The sequence below is a fragment of the Protopterus annectens genome, chromosome 4.part0 (genome assembly GCF_019279795.1).
Source record: "Protopterus annectens isolate FY-2018-M chromosome 4.part0, PAN1.0, whole genome shotgun sequence".
Lineage (NCBI taxonomy): Eukaryota > Metazoa > Chordata > Ceratodontiformes > Protopteridae > Protopterus > Protopterus annectens.
In genome coordinates, this window is record NC_056733.1 from 579,813,406 (window position 1) to 579,841,133 (window position 27,728).

Consider the following 27,728-nt stretch of genomic DNA (forward strand, 5'->3'; position numbering starts at 1 on the left):
TCCAACAAAACTTAGAAGATCATTATCTTGTGAAGATAGCTAGCACCTCCACTCTACGCCTTCTACCTCAAAGTCAAAGAGATAAGGTGCAAGTTATCACTAGGAAATAAAGATCATCTGTATTTCAATGGACTTCTAGTATGTGTCTGGGGTATCTAATTTTAGTTATAAATCCTTTGGTGAAAAGAATGCAGCAAAGCATCTCATTTGGGACCACACTGACGTCTGCTCTATTTTATTCTGTGTTAAAAAAAAGATCCTGAAGAAATAAACAGTACTGTGTTGTCCTTTTATATTCAAAGTTAGGGCAACTTTAAGTGAAAAAAATGAATAAATAAATGCTCATATCATACATTTCATTATCAGATACCAAAAATAATCCATTATGGTACCTCACAAGCTAAATCCTTCTTCCCTCATAACACTGTATGGAAGACTATTTCCTGCTGTACATCTCTTCTGTCACATCCTAAGGTTTTTAAGTTCACTCCTAGCTTACATAATATCACACTTAAAATTAACTTCTGGCTGTAGAATATTTAAACAACAGCCACATGGTTGAAAATGGGAGTGGGAAGTTGGCATAAAGGTTAAGGTGCTTACCTTAAAGACATAAGGTGCAGAGTTTGATTCTCACATGAGATAGTTGGCTAGGCTTAAAAAAATGGCCCATAAGGGCAGTTAGCCTAGTACTAACCTATAAACCTAAAAAAATGCACACTGACTGAAATGAGATGATGCAGAGGGAATACCTTTTTTTCCCTGAGACGCAGCAACCTTGGAACTGAAGGGGTGTTACATGGCTTTGCTCCAAGAACAACAAGAAAAATGCTACTGAATTCCACTTCAAACTCTCTATATGTAAAATGGAATTCAGTCAAATGGCTTGGGTTCATTACCTTTTTTTTACTGTTTTGAGATCCATGCAGTTTTGTTTCTTTTATTTTGCACAGTAATGTTGTTTATTCAAAGGTTTCAACTATTAATTCAAACATCTGCATATATGTGGGACAGGCAGTTCTCTCCAAAAAGGTTTTTAAATGTACATTGACGAAACTGCACACATCAGCACTCCATACTGGTCAATGGGTATACCACACATTTATGCTTTTACCTTACTGCTTAAAATCTTGTTAGCTCAAAACTGAAACTTATTAATAGTTATATATAGAAATAATCTATAAAACAAAGGTTAATGATTAAATACTACTGTACACAATTTTCGTTTGCTGAAAAATAAGAGGGCCAGAAAAACTAAAATAACACCTAACATACACAGTGCCTTGGGAGATAGGTAACAGACTTTTCATATAAATAGCTGTATTTAATAAAGTACTTACTTCTTACAATAATAAATCCTTGAGGTATGGCAAAATCAACTCCAGAGAAAGACTTTTAGCTGATTTAAAGAAATGGAAATTTTAAATCACCAAAATAAAGTATTTTGAAATGTATACTCGTGTAGTACTTCAACAAGGCCACATATCTGCATGAATATGTAAGTCTCAGTAGAATTCATAGTGTTTGTAGCTAAGAGATATATGTGACACATCAAATTAGTTTCAGATGTTAAAAAGCCTGATTCCATTATAGCAACTGTACAAAAAAAATCATTATGTTTCTGACACTTTCCGCTGGTAATTTCTATATTTTCTATACTGAAGAAATTTCCAAGTAAAAGGTCTGTTCTTCTGGATGCTTCCCACCTAAATCGCAGTTCTATACAGGATACCACTAAATGTTAGTGAAATGAGTACACTACAATATAAAGGGTTTGATGTTGTTTATGACAAGAAATCAACAATGGACAACAACCCTCTTCTGTCTTTCTTTACTAATAAAGGAAGAAAAAAGAGGAAACAAAACAAAATTAAGTATAACATGACTTCTAAAGTTACTTTCTTGAAGTACTACTAATGGAATCAGAGTCTTTACACTGACAAATAACATTTTGATTCAAATAACTTTTTCTGGGGAAAGCAAGTCAATGTGACTGGACTATGCAATCTGATAAAAAAAAACAAAAAAAAACTCAGGTTCACTAGGAGAGTTCAAATCCTGTATTCATACTAATGGCATAGCGAAGTTTCTCTCGTAGAATACTCTTTTTGCTATAGTTTGGAAGTTTCAGCAAATTAAAGCAAGTTGAAGATGTGGGAAGACGTCCACCTGGTTCTTTCTTACGAATTGTGAAGAATCCCCGTAAGACACTGCCAAGCGTATCCCCAGTGTCCTAACAAAACAGATGCAGACGTTAAAATTAGTCTACAAATAAGAATATGACACTAAGTTCATAAAAGCCAATGTTACTATGCCTATTTATTAAAATACAGAGAAGTCTTTGCCACATAACTGAAAAAAAAAAGAAATTTTAACAGTTCTAGTCAATTAGAAAATCCCATTTAAGTCTACAAAATAGAGATTTTCAAATAATTTATAATTTTTAAAAGTACAATGCAACAACTTACATTAAAAGCAAACAATTGTGTAACTGATATATAACTACTATGCGGTTAACTACAACTTCAGCAAGTACAAATCACCCTGTTTACTAAAGCAAGAAACATGTCAAAAAATAAACTGCACATTTCCAATCTTACATCACTGAAAAAGCATGTATGTGATAAGTTGAAGTGCACACATACCCATAAAACATTAACTCAAGCTTGACATAAAGGAAGCAAATGAAACAAACAGATATAATTATATATGTTTTTGCTGAGAACAATCCTCCCTGCACCCTCACACCCTTTACTTTATTTTTGTCAGTCCAAGATTGGTGCAGCTCAGAGGAAGATTGATCATTGACAGGCAGTGTAAAACTGGTCTCAGCCTTTCTCTGGGAGGCTGAGAGATCAAACCCCTTACTAAACGGCAACAAATGAGCAGTATGATCTTGTGTGTGTATGAATCCAAATGTGACCTGAGCAACTTGCAACTCAAGCCATTATGATCCAGCAATTATGATATGAGTTTGGGTGTTTCAAGCAAATGACTGTAAGCTAAGTACCAAGTATGCAATTTAGAACAATGGAAAAAGGCACTTAGAGGATCAGATGACTTTTGTACATCCATAAATAAGTATACTTCTATTACAAAAGGGACTGTATTTATAAAAATTAATGATACACACTGATGGAATATATTCATAGCAGATAGCTTGTGGGATGCCAGAAAGGCTTCACGCTGAAATTGTAAGAATTGCATCTACGATCCTCAGAAAAGAGATATTAAAAGTGCTGCTATTTTAAATATATGTTGTGTTTGAGTTATGATGCCTTGGAGTATTCTTCTTAAACCCAAAGTATAGTATAGTTAGCACGTATATGTTGTAGGGGTGTTTGAGGGTCAAATCTCACATCAGGGCATGAGAAAAACATTAATGAAACCAAAGCAAGTTTCAGTATTCACTGAATCTCCTACACAATTATGCTTGCAAGACACTCTCAATTATGGATTACACACTTTTGATAGGAAACCCAAAAGATTAAATAGCATTCTTAGAGGGATCCAGTGAGTTTACTTAATAGATCTACTAAACAATACTAAATAAGATCTGACTGCAGATACCTTTGCTTGAAAAAGGAAAAAAAAAATCTGGTTCAGAGCCGAGGCTTTTATGAAGTCTGTTTTACCTGCTCTTGACAGAGGTCCATAACTGTCATGATGGAAATGTGTACAGTTTAGGGCTGGATCTTCTATGAAAGACTATACAGGTATAATGATAAGGAAAAGAAAATAAGATGGAAGGTATATGATGCTGGTTTCAAATACATAAGATGTAAATCACCATGAAACCTCATTCCTTTATTCATTTTTCTGATACTCGTTTTATTCTATTCCGAGTCACACAGTTTTGACAGCCCATCCAGGCAGGCAAACAGTATAAGACATGAAACTAATCCAGGATGGTACATCACTTACTTGCAGGATGTGCACATATAGACAGACACGCGCACACACACATGGAATTTGGAGCTGCCAGCATTTTTTAAGAGAATTAACTAAATTATTTTGCGGTAGATCAATGTGAATGGGCATTAATTATGCTTAGGTAAATGCAACCACCATGGATTACAACAGTTTACCTGATGTGGCAAAGCTGGATAACTGGATTTTAATAATTTTTTTCACACTGCTGAATGAATAGCCAAGGCTCATCTGCTAAATGTATACAGCACATTAAAGTACTTCATAATAATGCCAAAACAATACATACAAAACAACAATTTATCAGCAGTCTTAACACATCAGTCAGCAGAGTTAAAATAACCATTTGCCTCCATACTACTACATTTTTGTGATTGGAACATTTATATTATCACTGAAAACTTTTCAATAATTTTCTTTGAAAAAAAAAACTTTAGGTGCTTTGCATTTGCTGCTTTCTGCCCTCAGCAGGTAGATGGCTGCAGCAGACTAGGGCAAGATTAGAGAAAACATTTTCCCAAATGGCAGATATGAACCGGGGTCTGTCAAGGAAGATAATTTCATTTTTTGAAGTCTCTAAGGCTACTGTAGAAAGAGGTGTTCACTAGCAGTTTGGAGGAAAATGGGGGACACTTTTTTAATAACTAGCTTAAAGAGGAATGTGGACAATAAACCTATAGCTCTTGCTTTCTCTCTAACTTTCTCAAGGAGAAGGCAATGATAAGTTCTGTGATCAGCTAAGTATTTGAACTTGCACATCTTGTCTACTGTATGTTGAACCAAGGTGGTATCTGAAACAGAACGAAGGGCCATAATGGGCAAGGGAATACTCCTGCTTAGGGAGTAGAACATTTTTGGTGATGACATACATCGACTCCAGAGTGAGGAGATTACATATGTAACAGGGTTTGAGTTGTGAATGAAGTTTATTCATGTGCTTTGTCTACCTTCAGAAGGACATAGTTGGGTCCAGGAGAATGGCATAGCTACCACAGCTGGTATACCAGAGATAATAAATGACCAAGGGATCTGTAATTTCAAAGTGGAATGAATGGTGTAGATTTTCAGAAGTTGCAAAATATACATGTCTGCATTTTTTTGTAATGACAGTAAGATGGTTTTCAGTTATCCATCCAGTTCCAGATTTGGTTACAACTGTGTTGCAGTTTGGTTTGCACAGAAAAGGAAAAGTTATCTGACTGTAGCAGTAAAATATCACCTGTTTACACTGTAATACCGATTGAGAGAAGGTCAAGATGAAAGTTGTTGAGGGACACAGACAACAGGTCCTAGCACAGACCACTGAGGAAATGTTAAAAAGTAAAGACATTTTAAATGCTAGTGACAATGACAACTTGAAAGCCTCTGTGAGCAAGGTAACTTCTAAACCGGTTTAGCACTACTATAAAACAGTTTAATGATTTGAGCTTTGGTTTCTTTCTTTTTTTTTTAATAAGGATGTTATGGTAGATTCTTTCATATATTCTAGCCATATCTATGAATGGGCGCGCGAAAAAGACTCTGTTACTTATATTGCTTTAAATTATGCCTATTACTTGACACATTTTGGCTGTGGCACTAAAACCTGCCTTAAATCTATACTGGTCATCACTGAGGATGCCATATTTAGCAACATGATTGATGAGCTGATTACAGATAAGTGTTCCCCCACACTCTAGTGAAGTTAGCCTCATGATAGCTACACATCAAGCAGCTTGTTGCTGGGGAGGAGATGAACAGCAGATAGCCTGTCATCCAGGCAGCCATGAAGGGTGGGTTGTTTTTCTGGCTTGGGTGGTAGCCCCTGCAGCAGTCTGATTTTCCAAAACTTCCATAGCATTAATCCAATGATGTGCACACACTTCAATGCACAATGCAAAACTGGGCTCCTCTGTTATGTACAGGTCACTGAGTACAGACACCTCAGGCCATCCCAGTGTTTGCCAAGACCTGCCTGTACTAGCTGCCAACCATGCAGTTGGGCGGTTTCCTTTCATTAGGATGGGCGAGCCGGTGCTGGCTGTTTACCTTCACCCTGTAGTGCTTGAGTCAGTAACTGATCTCAAATCATCTGGCTCCTAGTTAGGGCTTCTGTCTGTGTCATGCAGCTAGTACCATGCTTGGTGTGTTTGTTTTTATAGGTTTAAGGGGTGAATCCAGCTTGAAGACAGCGATGTGTTAAAAACTGTAAATGAAAGTAAATGATACCAATCTGAAAAAAAAAATTAAGTAAACAAAACCAAAGTAAAGTGCGTTCTAAAGGTACTGTAGTTATTTTACATGGACATGTTCCTGGAATACAAAAATTAATTAATTGGTCATTCTTTTACAATCAAAAATGCACATACTGACCGCATACTGATCTGGAAAGGAAAACAAGTTCTGAGACTACAAGAAATACTGCAGGTATGGAAAAAAAATCTAGCATTAACAGGATAAATTTGCATTGGAGTTATATTTTTATTTGCTCCTATACTTCTCGATGGCATTCAAAAACTGTGCATAGCCAGGTGATTCTCAGACAGCAGTGTGGCATCAGCACAAAGATCTTATGCAAAGGTAACACAATACCTGGAATATACATTATATGACAGAAAAATCACAAACATGAAGGGTGGGAAATGTACATGAAGTTCACAGAGAAAATCATACAATTCCTTATAGGGTATTTCGCAAGTAACCATCTAGTCTAGTGAATGGCTAGCCTTCCAAAGGAATGTTGGGTAGGCCCTCTGAAGATAGACTGCAGTACTGGGAGAACCAAGAAGGCAAAGCACAGTACTTGACAGGCAAAACGACCATTAGAAATTATAGAAGAATCACTACACTTCACAGTAGGCCTCTTACTCTGGATAAGGATAATGGCTACAGAAAGAGCAGTTATATGACACAGTCATCTTAATGCCTCATCTCTGATGATAATTTCTGCAGGTTCTTGGTTCTAATGACCGTAACTGTGATCCTCAGAAGAATAAGACTGAAGGCGTGAATAAAAGGAATATGTAGTAAGTTATTACACATAAGTAACAGGGGTACTGTGGGCACTCTATCTGGGGATACAGATGTGAAGCCTCTCCAGCAGAAATAATTTAATGTCATCATGACAATGTTTAAGATTTGATACATTTCTCTGACAATCATTCTTTACTTTGTCTAGCTGCAGGAAACGCATTGTGAGTCTTGCACCTCAGATGGAGAGCCGCATTTTTTGTATTAGATCCATCTTTCCAGCCACATACATCAGTCATGGACATCTGATTTCTATCATTCTTATCTAGTATTTTCCCTGACATTATGCCTCATGTTAGAAATACTACAGAAGGGACAGTGCCAACCTTTGTTCCTCTATTCTTTCCTGACTCCTAGTGAGGTGCAATACAGGACAAACAAGATCACAAAATTCATCCAAAAATGAAAAAGAATTACAGCATCCGCTGTAAAAAAAAAAAACTCTTGAGAATCAAGCATGGCAATGAAGTCTTTACATATCTTCTTCATCTTAGTTTGGAGGGTCCACATAAGCAGGGCATACTAAAAGAAGTACCCTAAATGCTAACTTAATCCAACAGGAAGACTTGACGTTTCAATGAGGCACTGTGGATCACCTGGTCAACAAACAGAACAAAAATTCAGCATTGTTTTTCCAAAAGAATAATGCACATGCTACGCTCAGACAGACAGGGTGGCTATGGAAACAGTTTTACCTACAATGTTCTGGAGTCCCCTCATGGGAGTTAGTCCAGCAATCTAGAATGTGTATTCATTTTTTTTTAATGTCTAACATCTTTACTGAATTATTATGTAAAACATAGGCAAACATATTTTACACACACGTGTATATATATATATATATATATATATATATATATATATATATATATATAAATTTAAACTATTCCCAGCTGCAAACATTTATATAGTCGATTCAACATTACATAAACTGTCTTCCCTTAAACCTCACTCCTTATCCAGAACATTACTCTTCATGTATTGTTTCCACAATTTCCATTTTTTTCTATGTAATTTGCTCCTACGCTTTTCCAAAGATCATACTTCCAGTTCTTTTATCAATATTTCAATATTCAATGCTTCACATGTAGTTGGTTTAGACTTTGGTTTCCATTTTCTAGTAACTGCTTTTTTGGCAGTCACCAGAATTAAACTTTATTACTATGTGGTGGTGCTGCGGTAGCGTTGTCGCCTCACAGTAAGACGTTGTCCTGTTCGATTCTCAGCTACAGCGTCTTCTGTGTGGAGACATGTATGAATGGGCGTACCTTCATTGAAGGTTGTGCGCCACGGCCGGCAACTTGGCACGTAAAAATCTACTGCCAATCATTAGCAGACCGGAGTTCCGCTGTGGCGACCCCTAACCGGGAAAAGCCGAAAGACACAACAACAACTATGTTAATTAAGATTCTGCATCCCAGCTCAAAAAATTATTTCCTTTGTTATAGTCATTTGCTCCCCCAATATTTCTGACAGAGTACTCTGTAGGGAATTTTTAGTTTGCCAACTCATTACTCTGTAGGGAATTTTTATTTTGCCAACTCATTAAACTCCCAAAACATATTTTCCTGCTTACCTCTTTCTTCCCTATCACACCTCCAACATCTGCTATCTACATGAGGAAAAATTCTTTACAGTCTGTTTGGGGTATAAAATACATAAGCACACATTTCCAAGCTAAAATCATAAATCTTCTATACTGGGTTGCATATTTGGGAGCCATACACATGTCCTCCCATTGTTTACCTGTGAATTGCTTACCCAATCTCCCCTAACCTCCTCTAACTGATTCCTATAGTTATCATGCAGTATTTTATATGCCCTACTAATTACCCCTTTTTTAACAGTGTCTGTTTTAGATTCGATTAAAAACTCTGCAGGAGCAGGTCTTTCACTTAGGATCCCCCTATCCCTTTCTCATTGCCTATACTCAAATATCAATCATGATAGGGCAAGCAGTCTCTAGTTTGCAGTCCAGATTCTTCTCGGCTTCTTCCCATTCTATTACATTTCCCTCGAGTTATTTCCTCCCAATACCTTGCTTTCTTTGCCAGTTGTCTCCAATAAGTTCTAGCCCTCCCCCCTGCATTTTTTTCCACCTCTAATTACAGTTGTTTCAGTCTGCAAAATCTCCTTTCTCCATTATCATGTTCACTTAGTTTTTAGAATACTTTCTGCTACTTTATGAATATAATATTTTGTGTCATTGTTTTTCTCCTTAAGGTTCTGCATCCAAAATACCACTCTCTCCTTATTTCTTGAATTTCCGCCCTGCTTTATCATCATTCCTTTCCACTTAGAATTATAGGTTTCTGTTTGTGTTATGTATATCAGATTTAACTATGTAGCTCTTAAAATATCCCTTACAATCAAGTAATGCTAATCCACCTTATTTTATTGGAAGGATCAACGTATGCCACTTAACCCATGCCCATTTCCCCTCCTGGATAAAATCCTTCAGCTCTATTAATTACTGTCCACAACATCTCTGGTTGAAAAAAATATGCCTGGCCTGTATTTAAAACTAAAGGGCCTAAAACATTTTCACTGCTTTGCCTTGCTGTCCATATCCATAAAGAGCTTGTAGTTTCTCAGTTTTTACATTGTCTTTTTCGTCTCTTCCAACATATCCTTAGCTATCATAACAGAATCCTTTTTAATCCATACTCCTTAATACCTCATTTTATCGTATTCCCTTAAACATAAGTATTGCTGGATCAATTCATTTGTGGATACATAATGTACAGGTATAGTCTTTGTTTTATCTTTACAGATTTTAAATCCTGAAAAGACTCAAAAGTGTCTCAAGGTGTTCCAGAACACTGAGATGTCCTGTGGTAGTTTTACAAAGTATAAAATAATATTACCTGCAAATAAAACCAAATTTTTATTACAATACCAATTATATCCTTCAATTTCTGAGTCCCTTATATTTTTTGCCAATGGCTCTAATTATAAAGCAAATAACAAAGGGAAGAGAGGACACCCCTGTCTGGCTCCTCTGTTCACACACAACTTGCCTCTGATCCTTCATATATCCTCCTAATTTACATTATTATTGTATCAGGTAATGCAAATGCTTCCATTGCCCTACTTATGAAAGCCAAGCTTACTCTGTGAAATGCTTTCTCTGCATCAAGACCCACCAATGGCAGCAGTATTTTCTTACACTCTGCTTCCCTCTGGATCATCACTCTTCTATTACTGTTGCCAAATGTTTGCCTCCTCTCCACAAAAACCACACTGATCGATACTTAGCAAGTATGACCACACCTCTGCCATTTTGTTAGCTACTATAGACACAGACACTTCAGATTGATTATACACCATAGTTTTTATCTCATCTCCCCCGATCTTAACTGTTAGTTGTTTTTTTTTTAAACAAAAAACGTCTTTATTAAATTATCACGTATGACATAGGTAATCTTACATTTATATAAATGAAAATAAACAATCACTACATGATTTCAGTTACAAACATTATATTATTACAAACTATGCTGACAACTGCAGCTGCAAACATTATACATCACTTTTAATATATCCAGTCATTGTCAGTCAACCATTACATAGCTCATTCAGATCCTGCCTTCTTTTAAACATTGTCCCTCCCCTATATGTATCGTTCCCACATTTACCATTTTTTCCTGTGTAATTTACTCGTACCCCTTTCTAAAGATCCCAGTTCCTGTTGTTTTATCTGTGTTACTATCTTTGTTACTTCTAGTAAAGTTGGTTTAGACTTTGATTTCCATTTTCTAGTTATTGCTTTTTTGACAGCCATCATAATTAGACTCAGCAAGGCCTTACTATGTCTAGGCAACTCCAATTCTGTATCATAGCTCAAAAAATCATTTCCCTCGTCACTCCAATTTGCTCAGCCAGCATCTCCAACAGAGCAGTCTGCAGGGAATCTTTAAAGTCATCCAGTTTATTACACTCCCAGAAAATATGGTCCCACTGACCTCTTTCTTCCCTATCACATCTCCAACATTTAATATCTACACGAGGAAAGATTATTTGGAGCCTGTTTGGGGTATAAAATATCTATGTAAACACTTCTAGATAAAGATCCTAAATCTTCTAGATTTTGTTGCATATTTGGGAGACATATATATTCTCCATTGTTTCTTTGTGAACTGTTATCAAATCTCTCTTTCCAATTCTTCTTGATCTTTTCCGATTGATTCTTATAGTTATCATGCAATATTTTATATGCTCTACTAATTATTCCTTTCTCAACAGCCACTTCTGTTCTAGATTCTACTGAGAACTCTACCAGTGCTGGTCTTTCGTTTAGAACCCCCCCCCCACAATTTCTTTCTCTTGCTTGTACTCTGATATCAATCCTTAATATGGAAGGTAATCTCTAACCCACAGTTCAAATAAGTTCTTGGCATCTCCTCATTCTATTACCTTTCCCCCTCTGGTTATTTGCTCCCAATACCTTGGCTCCTTTTCTAGTTTCCTCAAATATACTCCTACCCCCCATTTGCCTATTGTCTATATCCTTAATTGCAGTCACCCGTGTTTGCAGAATCTCCTTTCTCCATTCCTGTATTGACTTAGTTCTTAGAATACCTTCTGCTACTTTATAAATATAATATTCTGTATGATTATTGATGTTCTCCATAAAGGTCTGCATCCAAAATCCCAGTCTCTTCCTGTTACTTGAACTTCCCCCCATTTCTTCATCCCTTTCCATTTTGACTTGTAGTTTTCTGCTTGTGGTATGTATAGGACCCTTAACTGTGTTGCTCTGAAATACTCCTTCAAATCGGGTAATCTCAATCCACCCTGTTCTATTGGAAGAATAAGCTTATCCCACTCGACTCTTGCAGTCTTCCCCTCCCAGATAAAATCCTTCATCTCTTTATTAATTACTATCCACAACTTCTTCTCTGGTTGATAAAAATATGCCTGACCTGTATATAAGACGAAAAGAACTAAAAACATTTTAGCTGCTTGCATTTTACTATCAATATCCATACAACAGAGCTTCTATTTTCCTAGTTTTGTATTATCTTTTGTTTGGTCTCTTCCCACATATCCTTAGCTGTCACATCAGTATAATTTTTAATCCACACTCCTAAATACTTAATTTTATCATGTCACCATAAGTATGGATATTGCTGAACTAATTTGTTTGTGGGTGCATAATTTACAGCTATTGCTTTTATGTTGGCTTCATTAATTTTGCATCCTGAAAAGGTTTGAAATTGTCTCAATATGTTCCATGGCACTGTAATATCCCTTTCTATTTTTTGTCAGGTATAAAATAATGTCATCTGTAAACACAGCCAGCTTTTCTTCACTACCATACCAATTATATCCTTGAATTTCTGAGTCCCCTATTTTCTTTGCCAATGGTTCTAAATATAATGCAAACAACAAAAGGGAGAGAGGACACCCCTGCCTAGTTCCTATGCTAAAGCAGAGATCATCAGAGAGGACCCCACCCACCTCAATGTTCACCTCTGACCTCTCATATATCCTCCTAATTAACCTTATAAGTTTTCAGGAAATGCAAATGCTTCTATTGTTCTACTCATAAAATCCCAGCTCACTGTCCAATGCTTTCTCTGCTTCAAGACCTACCAACAACAGTGGTATTTTCTTACATTCTGCTTCCCTCTGGATCATCAATGTTCTGTTGCTGTTGTTAAATGTTTGCCTCCCCTCGATAAAACCATACTGATCCAAACCTATCAATTTTGGCATCACTTTTGTCATTCTTTTAGCCATTGTAGACATAAAACACTTTATAATCATGATTTAGTATTGAAATGTGCCTGTATGAAGTTGGATTTGATGGATCTTTACCCTCATTAGGTACTACAGCTACTACTGCTTTCTTCCAGGATGTTAGTACTTCTCCCTTCTCTTAAAATACTGTTAAACAAAACCTTCCACATCTTTATCATTTTTTCCCTCCTAGCTTCCAAATCTCCACAGGAATACCATCTATTCCTGGAGACTTTCCTGTAGATTGGTTGTACATCACCATTTTTATCCATCTCCCACTATCCTGTTAGTAATTGAGCCTCCACTATCTCTATCCTGGGCATATTTAATTCTTCCATAAACATTTCCATTTGAAGCTTTTCTTGATATCATTACCTGTTAATTGTTGAACTTCAACTACCTCTAACCTTGGCATAATTAAGTCTTCCATAAAAACTTCCATCTGTGCTCTTTCTTGATTTCCACCTTTCTCTGCTTTATACAAATTTTCATAAAATTTCTATAATATTCATAATACCTCTTCAGGATCTTTGGTTAGTTTTCTTGTTACAGGCTCCCTAAAGTTTGGCAACAACCCTTTCCACTTTCTGTTGCCTAAGGTGTGCTAAAAGTTTTTGGGCTCTGGAATTATTACCAAAAAACAGTAGCTTAACAGTAATCTTTCTAAACTCATGCATATTATGCAGATAATCCCTTATTTTCACTTTAGCACTCTACCATTGCACATCATCTTGTTCTGTGAGATTTGCCTTTGCTCTGCAATACTTTAACCTTTGTCAGCCCCTCTAAAAATTCCTCTTTTTAACAGGTAGGTGGGGAAGTGTCTCATTTTTACTTCATTACTCTGCAGTTTTCTTAGTTGTTGGAGCATGATCTGAAATAGTTATTGGATGTGTGTTGAAGCCTTTCAATTAAAACCACATTCCTGTGAAATATAATTTGTATTAAACATGTAAATTCTCTCAGAATTCCTGCTACTGAATTTATGTCTTCCATACCAAATATTTTCATACAAGTCTTCAAAAATCTATCCTCTTTTGTTGCATTTTCCTTATAGGTCCCCCAGATACTGTTGCAAATCAAATTCCAGTCCCCACCTACAAATATTCCCCTGCTGAAATCTGATTTTTTTTCCCCTAAAATGTTTTTAAGCTCCATAACAACAGTTTTAGGTGGAATATAAATACATAAAAGTTGCCCCTTACTACCACAAATGTACCATTACCATGGTTCCACTCTTCTATCACAATTGGAACTCCTCTAGCAATTAGTATAAGGACTCTCCTTTTCTTTTGTCCCTGAAACTCTGATGTATATCTCTCCTGAAATTCCTTCTTTATGAAATTCACATGTTCATTTCTGTCAAAGTATGTCTCCTGTAGCATTGCTATTTGCACTCTGCATTTCTTAATATAATTTGATTATCTTTCCTTTTTGTCTACACCTGTGAGGACATTAATGTTTCATAATAATACAGTGTGGCCATTATGATAAGAAATTCTTCTTCTTCTTCTTTCAGCTTTTTCCCAGTTAGGGGTCGCCACAGCGGACCATCTGTCCGCTCATGACTGGCAGTGGAGTTCATAGGTTGGTACCAGGCTATAGGCCCTAGGGACTATACAAGCCTAGCCATAACAATTCCCTGGCTATTTCTTCCCACACTATTTACTTCCCTGGACCCCTGTCTAGCAGGGCGACTGACGTGATCCCTGGGGTGAATTTCCTTTCTCCCATCCAGTCATCAAGGTTCCTTTTGAAGAGGGCCAAAGAGGTGCTCTGCTTGACATGTATGGGCAGTCTATACCAGAGTCTGGGGAATCTCTGGGTCAGGAACCTATCCCTCTAGCATGCTTTGTTTATTGTAATGACAAGGTTTAGATCCCTGGAGTGTGTGGCTCTGAGGGATTGGGATTTCTTTAAGTGTAGCATGTCCAACAGCTCTGGGTTTGACATGGCCCTGTACGTTAAGCAGAGATCACCTCGGAATAGACGATATGCGACACAGTATAGCTGGAGTTTTTTAAGGTGGTCAGCATAGGGCATCTGTTTTAGGCCTGTGATTCTTTTAGTGAGGTATTTCTGCGTCCTTTTCAGTTGTTGCAGATGTCTTGGGAGGTACATACCAAATGGGGCGTTGTATTCTATAATGGGTCTAATGAGGGATGAGTACAGTGGGACAATGGCCTTTTTTCTGGATGAAAAGCACTTAGTGATGAGGTGTGCCACATAGAAGGATTTCCTGACTGTTGTGGCGATGTGGTTATTAAAGGTGAGACCACTATCCACCTGTGTCCCTAAGTCTCTTATCACACTTTCGGTGTTTAGTGTACTGCCACCTATGTGGTAATTCACGGGTACATGTTTTTTCCCAAAGGGGATAACTATACATTTCTTGGCATTGAGCTTGAGCCCATGGCTCTGGCACCAAGCATCTGTTTCTGTAAGGCCCTTTTGTAGAGTATCAACATAATTTGGGGATACAATAATGGATCCCAGTTTGCAGTCATCTGCAAACTTTGTTAGCCAGAGTCCCTTAGTGTTGGCCTGTACTTCAGAGAAGTAGATGCCAAACAAGAGATGTCCCAGCACTGAACCCTGAGGTACTCCACTTGTCACTTGTCTGGAGCTGGATTTGGAGTCAGCTACTTTTACAGTGTGGGTTCTGTCAGTAAGCCAGTTGGCAACCCATCGAGTGACGTAGGGATTAATGCCCAGCTAAGTAAGTTTATCTATGATTCCAGAGTGGGGGGTGGTGTCAAAGGCCTTGGAGAGGTCCAGATAGGCTGTGTGGACTGCCTTACCCTCGTCCACGGCTCTGGAGACTGATTTGAAGAAGTCAATCAGGTTCAGAAGACAAGATCGGCCCTTCACAAACCCAAACTGGGTGGGGTCCAGTGTTTTAAGGTTGTCAATGTCTTTGTTTATAAGTTCCATGATAATACGTTCCATGGTCTTGCAGATCAGGCTCGTCAGACTGATGGGGCGGTAGTTCCCGGGATCCAAGGTGGATCCCCCCTTGTGGAGTGGGATAACTGTAGCTGTGTGCCACTCAGTGGGCATGAAGCCTGAGGTGAGGGTGTGATTAAACATGACACTTAGGTGAGGTGCCAGTTCATTTTGTAGTTCATGTAGTACACAGCCCGGGATGTCATCTGGTCCCATGGATGCTGTATTCTTAGCTTTGGAGAGTGCGTTTTTTACCTGTGTGGCCGTTATTACCAGAATTTGGCAATATTCCGGTATTGAGATGGGCCATTTGGGGGGTCAGAGGGGGGTGAAGTTGGCAATGAATCAATCTGCCAGGATATTGGCAATATCCTTGGGATCAGTATATTTAATGCCGTTCTGTTGTAGCTCAGAGCAGATCTGAGCATTGCCATTTGGATTCTTGACATAGTTATAGAATGCCTTGTGGTTGTCTTTGAATCTTTGGCAATTTTATTTTCGTTTTACGGTGTTGAGTTGCCAGCCCAGCGCCCAACCTTCCACAGAAGGCATCCACACGCACACACTCACACTTAGGGCCAATTTAGAGTGTCCAATCCACCTACAGCATGTCTTTGGGATGTGGGAGGAAACCAGAGCACCCGGAGGAAACCCACGCAACCACATGGAAGACATGCAAACTCCACACAGAAGACACCCCAGCCAAGAATCGAACTGGAGAACCTCTTGCTGTGAGGCAGCAACGCTAACCGCTGCACTACCATGGCCGCCCCCATTATGATAAGAAATTATTCCTATCTATTATATACGTCAGTTTTTTGAAATATCAGTTTGCAGCTTTTGTGTTACATGCACCCACTAATGTTCGGCAGTTGATCTTTCATATAGTTACTTCTTGTCATCTCCATCTGAACCTACTTCACAAGACTTTTTCTTTTAACAAAAACCCTTAAAAAATAATAGAACACCTCCATTACCTATTAACTTAAAATAAACACACAAAACTATGTACATCATCAAATAATAAAGTTAACCCTCCTGATAGGAGCCATTGTCCCAAATCGGCAGTTGCTCATGGAGGTATAACCTAACAATAAATTAAGGTTATCCATGCTAAGATGCATGTTACAGCCTGTACTTCTCCTGACAGTCATTGATGCCTGTTCTTATCTTTATCCCCCCCCCCCCCAGATGTTTAAAACAGTTTGTATGTTTTTAACATTTAACCTTAAAAAAGAAATGCTCTGGCTTTTGTTGCAGCTTGTCTCTAAAGAAACCTAAGAATAAAATGTACATCTGCCCTCAGCTGCAGACTTCTCAAACTGAACATTTATTTACTAAAGGAAAACCTCATAACATCGTGTTCTCTTAGTTACTTGCTTACACAGAAAATTTATTAGATTAATCCAAGTGCCCTAACCCAGACATTCCCCTAAGCAAAAGTAAGAGAAAACCTATCAACTCTGCATATATTATAATCTGTGCATTTTTACTCCTCAACAACTCAAGATTACAGCATATTAATTTAAACATGCTTTTCTGCAGCCTTTCTTCTCTTTTTTACATTGTAATATCTACATTTTTTAAAACTAAAAAGAGAAGAAAAAAGCACTTGCTTACTTTAGTATATCACACACATCAATAATTGAATATGCTTTACTATAAACATGCAATTTATAACATGAAATGTTTTATACAACTACTGTTAATAACAAAAATTGTTTTACTTACAGTTTCTTTTTTCCCCCCTTCTCAATAATGCCCCTCCAAACAATGACATGAAGTGGGGTATATGTTTTTCAGTCTCCCACAAGTGGATTGGGAGTTGGCATAATGGTTAAGGTATTTATCTCCCACACAGAAGCTGCATGCAGAGTTTGATTTTCAATTTTCTACCAAACTACAGCCCATAAGTCTGAGCAGCCTCATATGTAAGGCCATGGACAGAATTATCATAGACATGATAAATGAGGACATAGGTAACCTGTAAGTGCTGGACCCATCACAGTTCAACTTTGGTAAAGGAAGGACATGCCTATTAAATCTGGTAGACTTTTTTGACAGGGTCACCAAAGCAGTGGATGAAGGCAAGACTGTGCACAGCTTATCCATTCAGGCATTATAGACAAGCGCTCTAACTTAGATATAAACCCTTTTATCACCTACTGGATAGTCAACTGGCTTAATGATAGGACCTAGGAGGTCAAAACAGATGAGGCCAGTCACCAGTGGAGTCCTACAAGGCTCAGTACTGGGCCTGCTCCTTTCTAGCATCTATTTCTCTGAAATGGAAGCAAATACTGAAGGTTTAAGGATGACTAAGTTTGCAGATGATTGCAAGCTGGGGGTTATCACGGATTCCCCTGCAGACACTAGCATTTATCAAGAAGACCTATCTCGGATTACAAATGGTGGCAAAGCCATAGTCTTAAACTCAATGCTAAGAAATGCATAATTGTACCCTTTGGGAAGTCAACCATCCCGGCTAATTACCATGTTGGTAATACACCCCTCAGAGTCAAATCAGTAGTCAGGCATATGGGTACACACATAAACAGTAGCCTTACCTTCAACCACCATGTGGCCATAGTGGTGAGGGAATCTTTTTATGTCACACAGCTTATAAGTAAGGGCATAGCATCTAGGTCCAGAGGTCATTATCCCACTGTACACTGCCTTTATCAGGCCAATCACAGAGTACAATGCTCCCTTTGGTATGTACCCAACCAGGCATATGCAGCAACTAGAGCAACCTCAAAGGTTCCTCACAAAAAGAATACTAGGTGTAACAAACCTGCCTTATGCATAGCATCTTAAAGCCCCTTCCCTCTATGTCAGTCTCCTAGAGATTGCTGAGGGGTGATCTATGCCTGTCTTACCAAGGTATCTACAAACCCCACACTTATGTATTTCCTGCATATCTGTAAGTCAAACAGTACAAGAAATACAAGGTCTAGGGGCTTGAATTTTGTCTATGACTTAAATAGAACATGCTGTACAGACAGATATGTGCCCCAGAGACTGCCTCTCCTATGGAACAAGATGAGTGTGTCCATTACCCAGTTTAAGTGCAACTTATACCAGTGGATGAGGAATAGGAAGTTTACACCTGGCCTGGCACTCATGTTCCTTAAGGGCAGAGGTAGCTTACAAGTGCCTGGCCCTCAGTGTCCTATTTGGATACAGGACATCATTACTCTTTTGGGAAAACTTGTCTCTGCTTAGAAATGCCACTTGAGTCATTAGCTTAATAACAATCTATGAACAAAGTCCACAAAAGTCAAATATTTCCACTTTTTCTTGCAAAGCCATGTTTCACAAATGTGATTGATGCTTTATAATTTCACATTTATTCACTAATTACGCTGTTGCTGTTCATCTCCATCTTGCAACCCCAGACTCTGATTCAAGTCCAAGGAACTCCTGATTGTTCTAGTCAACTCCTGTGCTTTTTCTGTCTGTTAAGCAGTTTCCTTTGGAACACTGGAAACAGTTTCACTGGCAAATTCTCTTTATGAGTTTTATTATGAGAAGCATAGTCCCCTTCTGTCTGGTGGCTCACTTTTTGTTGGGCACACTTTTGTATTTCTTCCTTAGCCTGTTCTGCATCAAAAAATTACTTTGATTCTCCAGGAGAAATATGTTGAAGACAGCTGGAATCGGCTTGCCTTTTGACATTTCTTAATTGCTGGGATAAATTTACTTCTCTTTTGCCTGGTGTACAGTAAATCATTTTCCACAAACACACTGCTGTCTCCAATTTTTACTACTTTGGCCTTCTGCCACATTTTATTTAGTTTACATTTGTTAACCAGATAGAGTCTGGCTGGCAAGTAGCCCGTTTTCAGTGGAGACCCAGGGAGAAAAGCTCCATAACAATAGTACAAAAAAGATTACATTTTTTTTTTAAAAAAAGATTTACAAATATACAAAAAAGTTTAACAGTTGCCAACAATCGCAATTTACAAAAAGGGACTGTAAAGCAGAAAAACATTACATTTCCTAAGCCTTACTACAGACAGTAATATGAAACTCATTCGATATATAACTAAAATAAACCACTGTGGTATTTTCATTTGGTAGAAGTAAGACAAGGAGAAGATAGCAGAAAAGAAACATTTAATTAATGGCATGAGAAGCTAGCCATGGGTATTACAGGAGCATAGCCACTGTTGAGTAATAAGAAGTTATGTACCTACCATAACGTTCCATGTTAGTTGTCTTCTCTCGCCTTCTTTCTTGCTTGATGGGTTCGGAGCCGATCCCTCGGCTCCGACTCGGCACTTGCTAAGCTCGAGAGTCACTTTTACCAGCTCGAGGCAGCCCCATATCCCATGATGCAAGGCGGTAAGTACCCAGATCTCGTTTGATGACAAAGGGCAATAGCACCAGGCACAAAATACTTCCCAAAGGAAGAAGAAAACTACAGATGGAAGAAGGACCAGGTCTGAATGGTCTTCAGCATAACAGTTTCTTATAACAAGGTCTGTCCAGGCCAGGGGAAGGAGGGAGGGTCGAAGAAAGAAGGCGAGAGAAGACAACTAACATGGAAGCGTTATGGTAGGTACATAACTTCTTAATGTTAAGTTGTCAATCTCGCCTTCATTCTTGCTTGATGGGACCGCGTCCTAGCACCTCTATCCTGGGTGGCTCAATGGAACAAACTCTTGAGGACTGTAGAGCCAAAACTGGCTCTGTCCCTGGAGGCCAAGTCCAATTTGTAATGGGAAACAAAAGTGTGAGGAGTGGCCCAAGTGGCCGCTGCACAAATAGTGTCTAAAGGAAGTCTAGCTTGAAAGGCTGTAGAAGTAGCTAAGCTCCTAGTTGAATGTGCTTTAGGTTTTGAGCACAGCTGTTTTCCCCTGAGTAGATAAATTTCGGAGATGACCGAAGAAAGCCATCTAGACAAAGTCACTTTAGAAACAGGAAGGCCTTTTTTATTACCCGCATAGGAAACAAAAAGTTGATCAGATTTTCTAAATTTTTTTGTTCTGTCCAAATAATATCTAAGTTGACAGTGGACATCAAGATAGTGTAGCTTTTGTTCAGCTCTATCTGAATAGTTGGGGAAAAATACAGGGAGATCGATGGATTGATTCAAATTGTTCTTTGAAGCGACCTTGGGCAAAAAGGTTGGGTTAGTTCTCAAAGATACTCTGTCTTTGTGAAAAACCAAATAGGGGGGTCGAACCGAAAGAGCATGAAGTTCAGACACCCTCCTGGCCGATGTAATAGCCACTAGGAATAAAGTTTTCCAAGAAAGATATTTCAGGGAACAAGAAACAGCTGGCTCGAAGGGGGGAAGAATCAAGGATGTCAGCACTAAATTTAGATCCCACTGAGGAGGAGGATTCCTGATTGGAGGCTTTAGTAGGAAAATTCCTTTCAAAAAGGCCCTGCAGAGCCTATGGGACATAATATTATGATCTGCTATACCGACATGAAAATTGGAAATAGCAGCCAATTGAACTCTGACTGTGGAAGAAGAGGAGCCTGCATGAAAAATCATCTCTGCTAAGAAGTCCAGGACTGCCTGAACAGGGGCAGTAAAAGGATCAATATTCTTGGCCTTAGCCCAATAAGAGAAACGTTTCCATTTGCTTGTATAAATCCTCCTGGTAGAGGATTTTAGCGAAGCTACTATGATGTCTCTAACTGGGTTAGAGATCAAAGGAAGCCTGGCTAAGGAAGGAAGTGGAGCAACCATGCTGTGAGGTTGATAGAAGGGATTGACCGGTGCAGCTGACCCGATTGGTGAGTCAGAAGATCTGGCACTGGGTCCAGATGCCACGGCTGCACCAAAAGGTGATGATGGAGGAACGGAAACCAAACTTGTCGAGGCCAGTAAGGGGCAATGAGAATCAATTTGGCTCTCAAAACGGTAGCTTTCTGGATAACCTGAGGGATCAGAGGAAACGGAGGGAAGGCATAAAGAAGTCCCTGGGGCCAATCCTGGGTCAGAGCGTCTCTGGGGGGATGGCCTGATGGAGGGAAGAGGCAGAAGAAGTCTGGACATTTGCTGTTTTGGGGAGTAGCAAAAAGATCGCAGCATGGACGACCCCATTCCAGAAAAATCTCTTCCGCTATAGATTGCTTGAGAGACCACTCGTGAGGCATGAGAATAGCTCTGCTCAATCTGTCCGCTACAATGTTGGTTTTCCCAGGGATATGCGTTGCTACCAGAAACCGATGAGAGGAGATCGCCCATTGCCATAGTCTGAGCGCTTCGACACAAGGGGTAGGACTTGGTTCCGCCCTGTTTGTTGATATACCAAACTACAGACATGTTGTCTGTGTGGACTGCAATTGTCCCTACGGGAAGAAAGTCGTTGAGGGCTTGCAACGTTAAAAGCACTGCTCTCATCTCCAGGACATTTATGTGCAGATGGTACTCGAACGGCTGCCACGTCCCATGAACCATCCTGCCCTGATAATGACCCCCCCCACCCGATCAGGGAGGCATCAGTGGTGACAGTGGCTATCGGGGATGGGGGTACAAAGTACCTGCCTTGGTGAACCTGAGGAGATGTGATCCACCAAGCAAGATGCTCTTTGCATGTCTGTGTCACCAGAATCTGGTGACGCATTGGGAGTTGTTGGTATGACCATTGTGTAAACAGCATCCACTGAAGAAGGCGCATGTAGAATCGAGCCAGGGGAAGAAGAGTAATGGCCGCAGCCATGAGACCTAATACCTTTAGAACCATTCTGGCCTGTACTTTCTTGTTGGCCAGAATGATTCTGACATGACTCTGAATGTCTGAAACTCTTTGATCTGTAAGGGTAGCTGACATCCGAACAGTGTTTAAGTTTGCGCCTATGAAGGTAATAGACTGGCAGGGCAACAAGGATGACTTTTCGAAGTTGATCGAGATGCCCAAATGAGAACAAAGGTTTATTGTGTAATCCCTGGCTTGTAAGCTGATGCCTGGTGGTGGCTGACAGGAGCCAGTCGTCGAGATACGGAAACACCTGGAATCCTTGACGTCTCAGGTGAGCCGTGACCACTGCCATGCATTTGGTGAACACTCTGGGGGCTGTAGTGAGACCAAAGGGCAGGGCTCTGAACTGGAAATGACTGGACCCCAGCCGGCGGAGAAATCTCCTGGAGCGTCTGTGAATCTTGATGTGATAGTACGCATCCTGAAGATCTATTGAGCACATCCAGTTGTCCTTCTGTAAGAAGGGCAGAATTGACTGAAGAGTGACCATTCCGAATCTTCTCTTCCTGGCAGACCTGTTGAGTCTGCTGAGATCCAATATTGGTCTCCAGTCTCCCGTCTTTTGGGGACCAAAAGAACCTTGAGTAGATTCCGGCTCTGAATGGTCTGTTGTAACTGGCTGAATGGCTCTTTTGCAGTAGTTTTGACACTTCTAACTCTGCAATTTCCCTTAGACCGGGTGGTATATCTGGAAGGGAACTTGAGGGGAAGGGACTTTCCTTGAAAGGAATTATGTCACCCTTGGATATCATCGACTGTACCCCTCTCCCTTGCGTGAGGGAATGCCAGGCTTCTGGGTACAGTGATAATCTTCCCGACTGCCTCCAAGGAGGGACAGCCGGGCAACATCTCAGGGATGCTGAAAGGGCTTGTCAGAGAGAGGCTCTCTGTTTCCCTGGTTTTCGACCCCTCTGCCTCTAGAGCGGCGTCTGTTGTTGTTACCCCTCTGCCTCTAGGGGTAAACTGACCACGTGAATCGGCGTGACTCCTTGGGATTTACGGAACCACATTTTCCCACCTTTCTGTCCTTTGGGATAAGGTCTAGAAGGGGTGGAAAACGGACTCCTACAGCAGAAAGAGTCTTGCCGTCCTGTTCGCACCTGGTCAAAGTTTCCTTCACCTGAGGGCCAAACAAAGCTGACCCATCAAAGGGAGAATTTGTGAAGGACGCCTTAAAGGGATCCACAAAATCACATAGCCGCATCCAGGCTTGGCGTCTGAGAGCCACACCTGTACCTGCGGCTCTACTGCTCCATCAGCAGCATAAGATATTAGCCGCATGGAGGAGTTTGCAATGGAATTAAGGGTTCCTAGCTGCGAAGCAATTTTCTCTTGAGCCCCTGCAGCTGTAGGATCCTGTACTACTTCACCCAGCTCCTTAAGGATATCCCTCTGGAGTCTGGTGAAGTGACATAGGTAATTCAGTGAACGCATAGCAAAGGTCGCTGAGGAAAACATCCGCTTACCGTACCTATCCATGGTCCTAGAGTCCTTATTAGGAGGATGGACGGTGCGGAAGGATCTGCAAGTTCCTTTTTGGTGGCCGCAGCCACCACCATGGCATCAGCGGGACACCCTTAGTGAGGAATTGCTTGTCACACGGGGCAGTGATAAATTTTGAAGGCCTCCTAGGGACTGGCTCTACAGAGTCAGGAGCTGCCCACGCCTTTCGTGCATTAACCTGCATAAAGGGGTCGAAAGGCGGAGACACCCAGGAGGTGGAGGGCCGAGATCCAAACGCCTCTAGGTATACTGACTCATCCTCAGAGGGATTGTTGGTGGGCCAGTTTCCCCTCTGTTTAAGGAGTTCTAGGATGTCTGAGAAGGAGACATCCTCAGAGGGGGATCTAGGGGATCCCTCTGACTCATCAAAGTCAGTATCCGAAGTGACAGACTCGGGGGAGTCTACATGTTTCCTCTTACAAGTCCTCTTCCTAGGAGGATCTCCCGAAACATCAGGAGAATCCTCGGAAGAGGGGGAAATTCCCAATGGGGAAACCTGAGGCGGAGGATCTCTGGGTCCTGTAGCAAGAGAAGTGGCAGAGATGTCAACAGGTACTATAGAGGGAGGAGCTACGGGAACAGACTGCTGACTGATACCAGTGGCCAGCACACTCTTCATCACCTCGAATGCTCCCCTCCCAGGCAGGTCCGAGAGAACCCGTTCCGAAGAACTAGGAACTCCAGGGACCACCGAAAGGGAAGTCTCCGAGGCAGATGTTGGAGCCGAGCTCACCAAGGCCGAGGCTCCAAGGGGAAGAGCGGGCTCGGACAAGGGTCCGATGCCACTCACCCCCTCGGAGGAGACCATGGAAGCCCGACCACCGAATCCCTCTAAGGAAGGTCTCGAAGAGGAGATAAGAGTAGAGGCTGAAGGAACAGAAGGGGGTATCCGTCCTCCAGCCGTAGCAGTAACCATTCCCGAAGACTCCAACTCCAAGCTCTGGGGTAGAGTTGAAGGAGGAACTGTAACGGGGTGTGGACCAACAGTCGTCTGTTGAGACGGACTATGTAACATTTGGGCCAGTACCTGTGACTTAAGTAATCTGCTGACCACTCTCTCTAGGTCATGGTCTGAAAGTCTGGATGACCTTGAAGATCGGCTCCAATGGCTCCGTTCCGAGAGAAGAGGTGAAGCCGGAGCCGAAAGTATCGGCTCCAAGGAAGGAGACCTCGACCTCTTCCTGGAATGAGCCATCGGAACCGATACTATAGATCTTGTCGGAGCCGAAGACTTATCGGAGCCGACAGGAAGCCTCGATGTATCGGCTCCAGCCGGAGCCGATACAGCCACCAAAGTAATGGGGTCGGAGCCGATCGGAGCCGACACCGATGCCTGTGCCACATGGTGGTCGGAACCGATCGGAGCCGACACCGAAGTGGTCGATGCAGGTTCGGCACCGATAGCCATCGGTGCCGAAGGCTTTGTTAAGCCAGAATCGGCTCCAGCCGGAGCCGATCTCGACTCGGAACGAGTCGGAGCCGAGGCCGCAGGCTTAGACACAGAAGCCTGGGCCTTGGAAGATTTAGCTGATTTTGATGGAGCCGACTTAGCCGGAGAGCCCTCCGGCTTAAGAAGGCCCCTAAGTATCAGCTTGTTGCGTCTTTCCTGCAGGACTCTCTGGCTGAAGGAATGACAAATAGCACAGGAGTCCTGCAGGTGAAGAGGCCCCAGGCAATACAGGCAAGAAGTGTGACCGTCTGTCAGAGACATCTTCTGACAGCACGAGTCACACTTCTTAAAACCTGAGACCCTCTCCTTTGACATGGTGCTTCACAAAAACACACACACACACCAGTCAAAAAATTTACTTAAATAAAATACCAAAGAGGTATTCCTATAAAACAAACACACACACCCTAACAGGGAGGGGATGGGATGGGTAAAGTTTGACTAAAAAAAATTAAAAGAGACAGGGATTTTCTGTCAGAAAATGTAAATAATTAACTTATAACTAACAATTAAGGGGTTTTTTTTACAAAAAGGGGCTTAAATATCAAAAAAGTGAATCACTTACCAGGAGCTGGTAAAAAGGAGGACCTCATAAGCGAAGCGGCAAACGAGATCTGGGTACTTACCGCCTTGCATCATGGGATATGGGGCTGCCTCGAGCTGGTAAAAGTGACTCTCGAGCTTAGCAAGTGCCGAGTCGGAGCCGAGGGATCGGCTCCGAACCCATCAAGCAAGAATGAAGGCGAGATTGACAACTTAACATGGTATTCTTTTAGGAATTGTTTGAAGCTATGACTATCTTTTTTTAAGGATATTCTGGAGTAATATTTGCACTGTTTGGCTACTTTGAAGGAATACAGTCACCAAAGTAATTTTGGGACTTAATTACCTTAAGTATAAGATTATCAGATGATCTAAGGGTCCTAGGATTGATATTTAGTTGCACTAGGTTGGACAGTGCAGGGCAGTTTTCAGGTTTGTGGATAATGGAGTGGGCAGTGGTGAGCTAATTGAGTGATAACAGATTGGGAAATTCAAGCCAGTGTACCTTTTGAAGAGCAAGGCAATGATGGGTCCTGTGGTGGATATTAGCAGCAAATTTTGCTATTTTGTTATAGCAGGAATCAAGCAGATGTAAATCAGACATGCGCAGGTTACTGAAAAGTTTAGAACAGTAGAGGAGAGTAGATACGAAGTGGGATCTGGCTGTGGCTAGTCTGGAATTTTGAGTAAGGTAAAGTTTGGCCTTATATAGTGCACCAAGTTTGATGTGAACTTTCTTAATTGCGAGTGATACTTGTTTATTGAATGTTAGGTTGTTGTCTATTGTGACATCAAGTAGTTTCCTTTGGTTAACTGGTTCTAGTATAGTGCCATTAGTGGAGTAGATAGAGAGAGGAGGTGGTTTTCCTTTGGATTTCCTGTTGGAAAAGATCATTACTTTTGTTTTGTTAGGGTTCAGGATGAGTTGAAGTTCATTTACGTAATTTTCAATATCTAGAAATGACTTTTTTCAGTTTAACTTGGAGCTCTTGGGGTGTGGGAGCAGAACAAATAAGAGTAGCATCTTCAGCATACTGAATAATAGAAGCAGATTTAGTGGCAGTATTTAGAATATTTGTGAATATAATAAAAAGGAGAGGGCCAAGGATGGAACCCTGAGGAACCCCAACAGAGACTGGGAGGAGTGTGGAAAGCTTATTATCCCATTTAGTTGCCTGTTGTCGATTAGTAAGGTAGCTAAAGAAGTAGTTGAGAGTTGAGGCTGAAGGAGGCTAGAGTGTTGAGTAGTAGCTGGTGGGATACCGTACCAAAAGCTTTGGACATATAAAGGAATATAGTAGAGACTAGTTTCAATTGTTCTTGAGGAGGCTGATGTAGTTAGCGAAACTTATGAGGGTTGTGGAGGTACTGTGTTTTGGTCAGAAGCCATGCTGTGAACTAGATAGAGGTTATTTTTAGTGAGGTGGTCTAGGAGCTGCTTATAGATACATTTCTCTAAGATTTTGGCTGGGGTGATAGAATGGCAATGGGACAATAATTACAGACAGCTTTAGATGGGCCTCCCTTGTGGAGGGGGGGTGATATGGGATACGTTTCATACTATGGGGGCTTATTGTTCTGTGATGGATCGACTGATTAGGAGAGATACAGGATAGGCGATGGAGCTTGCAGCAATTTTGAAGAAGTCATTAGGGAGTTGGTCAGCTGCTAGATAGGCAGGCTTTAGTTTTGACCGGAGTTTTTTGATATAAGAGGTTTGTATGGGTTTTAAAAAGTAGTTGGGTTTAGAATTAGTGGAGGTAGGCACTGTAAGGGGTTGGTTAGATTTGTTGTTGTTTAAAAGTGAGGAGATAGTTGTGATAAAATGAGAGTTAAATTGGGATGCTAAGCATTCAGTGTTATTTGTTGCAGATGGTGCA

General features: G+C 40.6%; 1 protein-coding gene across 2 annotated transcripts in view; it reads right to left on the reverse strand.

The window, feature by feature from the left end:
• Positions 1–1,887: 1,887 nt before the first annotated feature.
• Positions 1,888–27,728, reverse strand: part of UBE3B (ubiquitin protein ligase E3B) — a 2,006,489-nt gene continuing 1,980,648 nt past the window's right edge. For both annotated transcript variants that reach the window (XM_044068510.1, XM_044068511.1), the window contains exon 28: positions 1,888–2,233. In XM_044068510.1, coding sequence (XP_043924445.1) covers positions 2,042–2,233 — 192 coding nt within the window. In that variant the 3' untranslated portion in view covers positions 1,888–2,041. The remainder of the gene's footprint in view (positions 2,234–27,728) is intronic.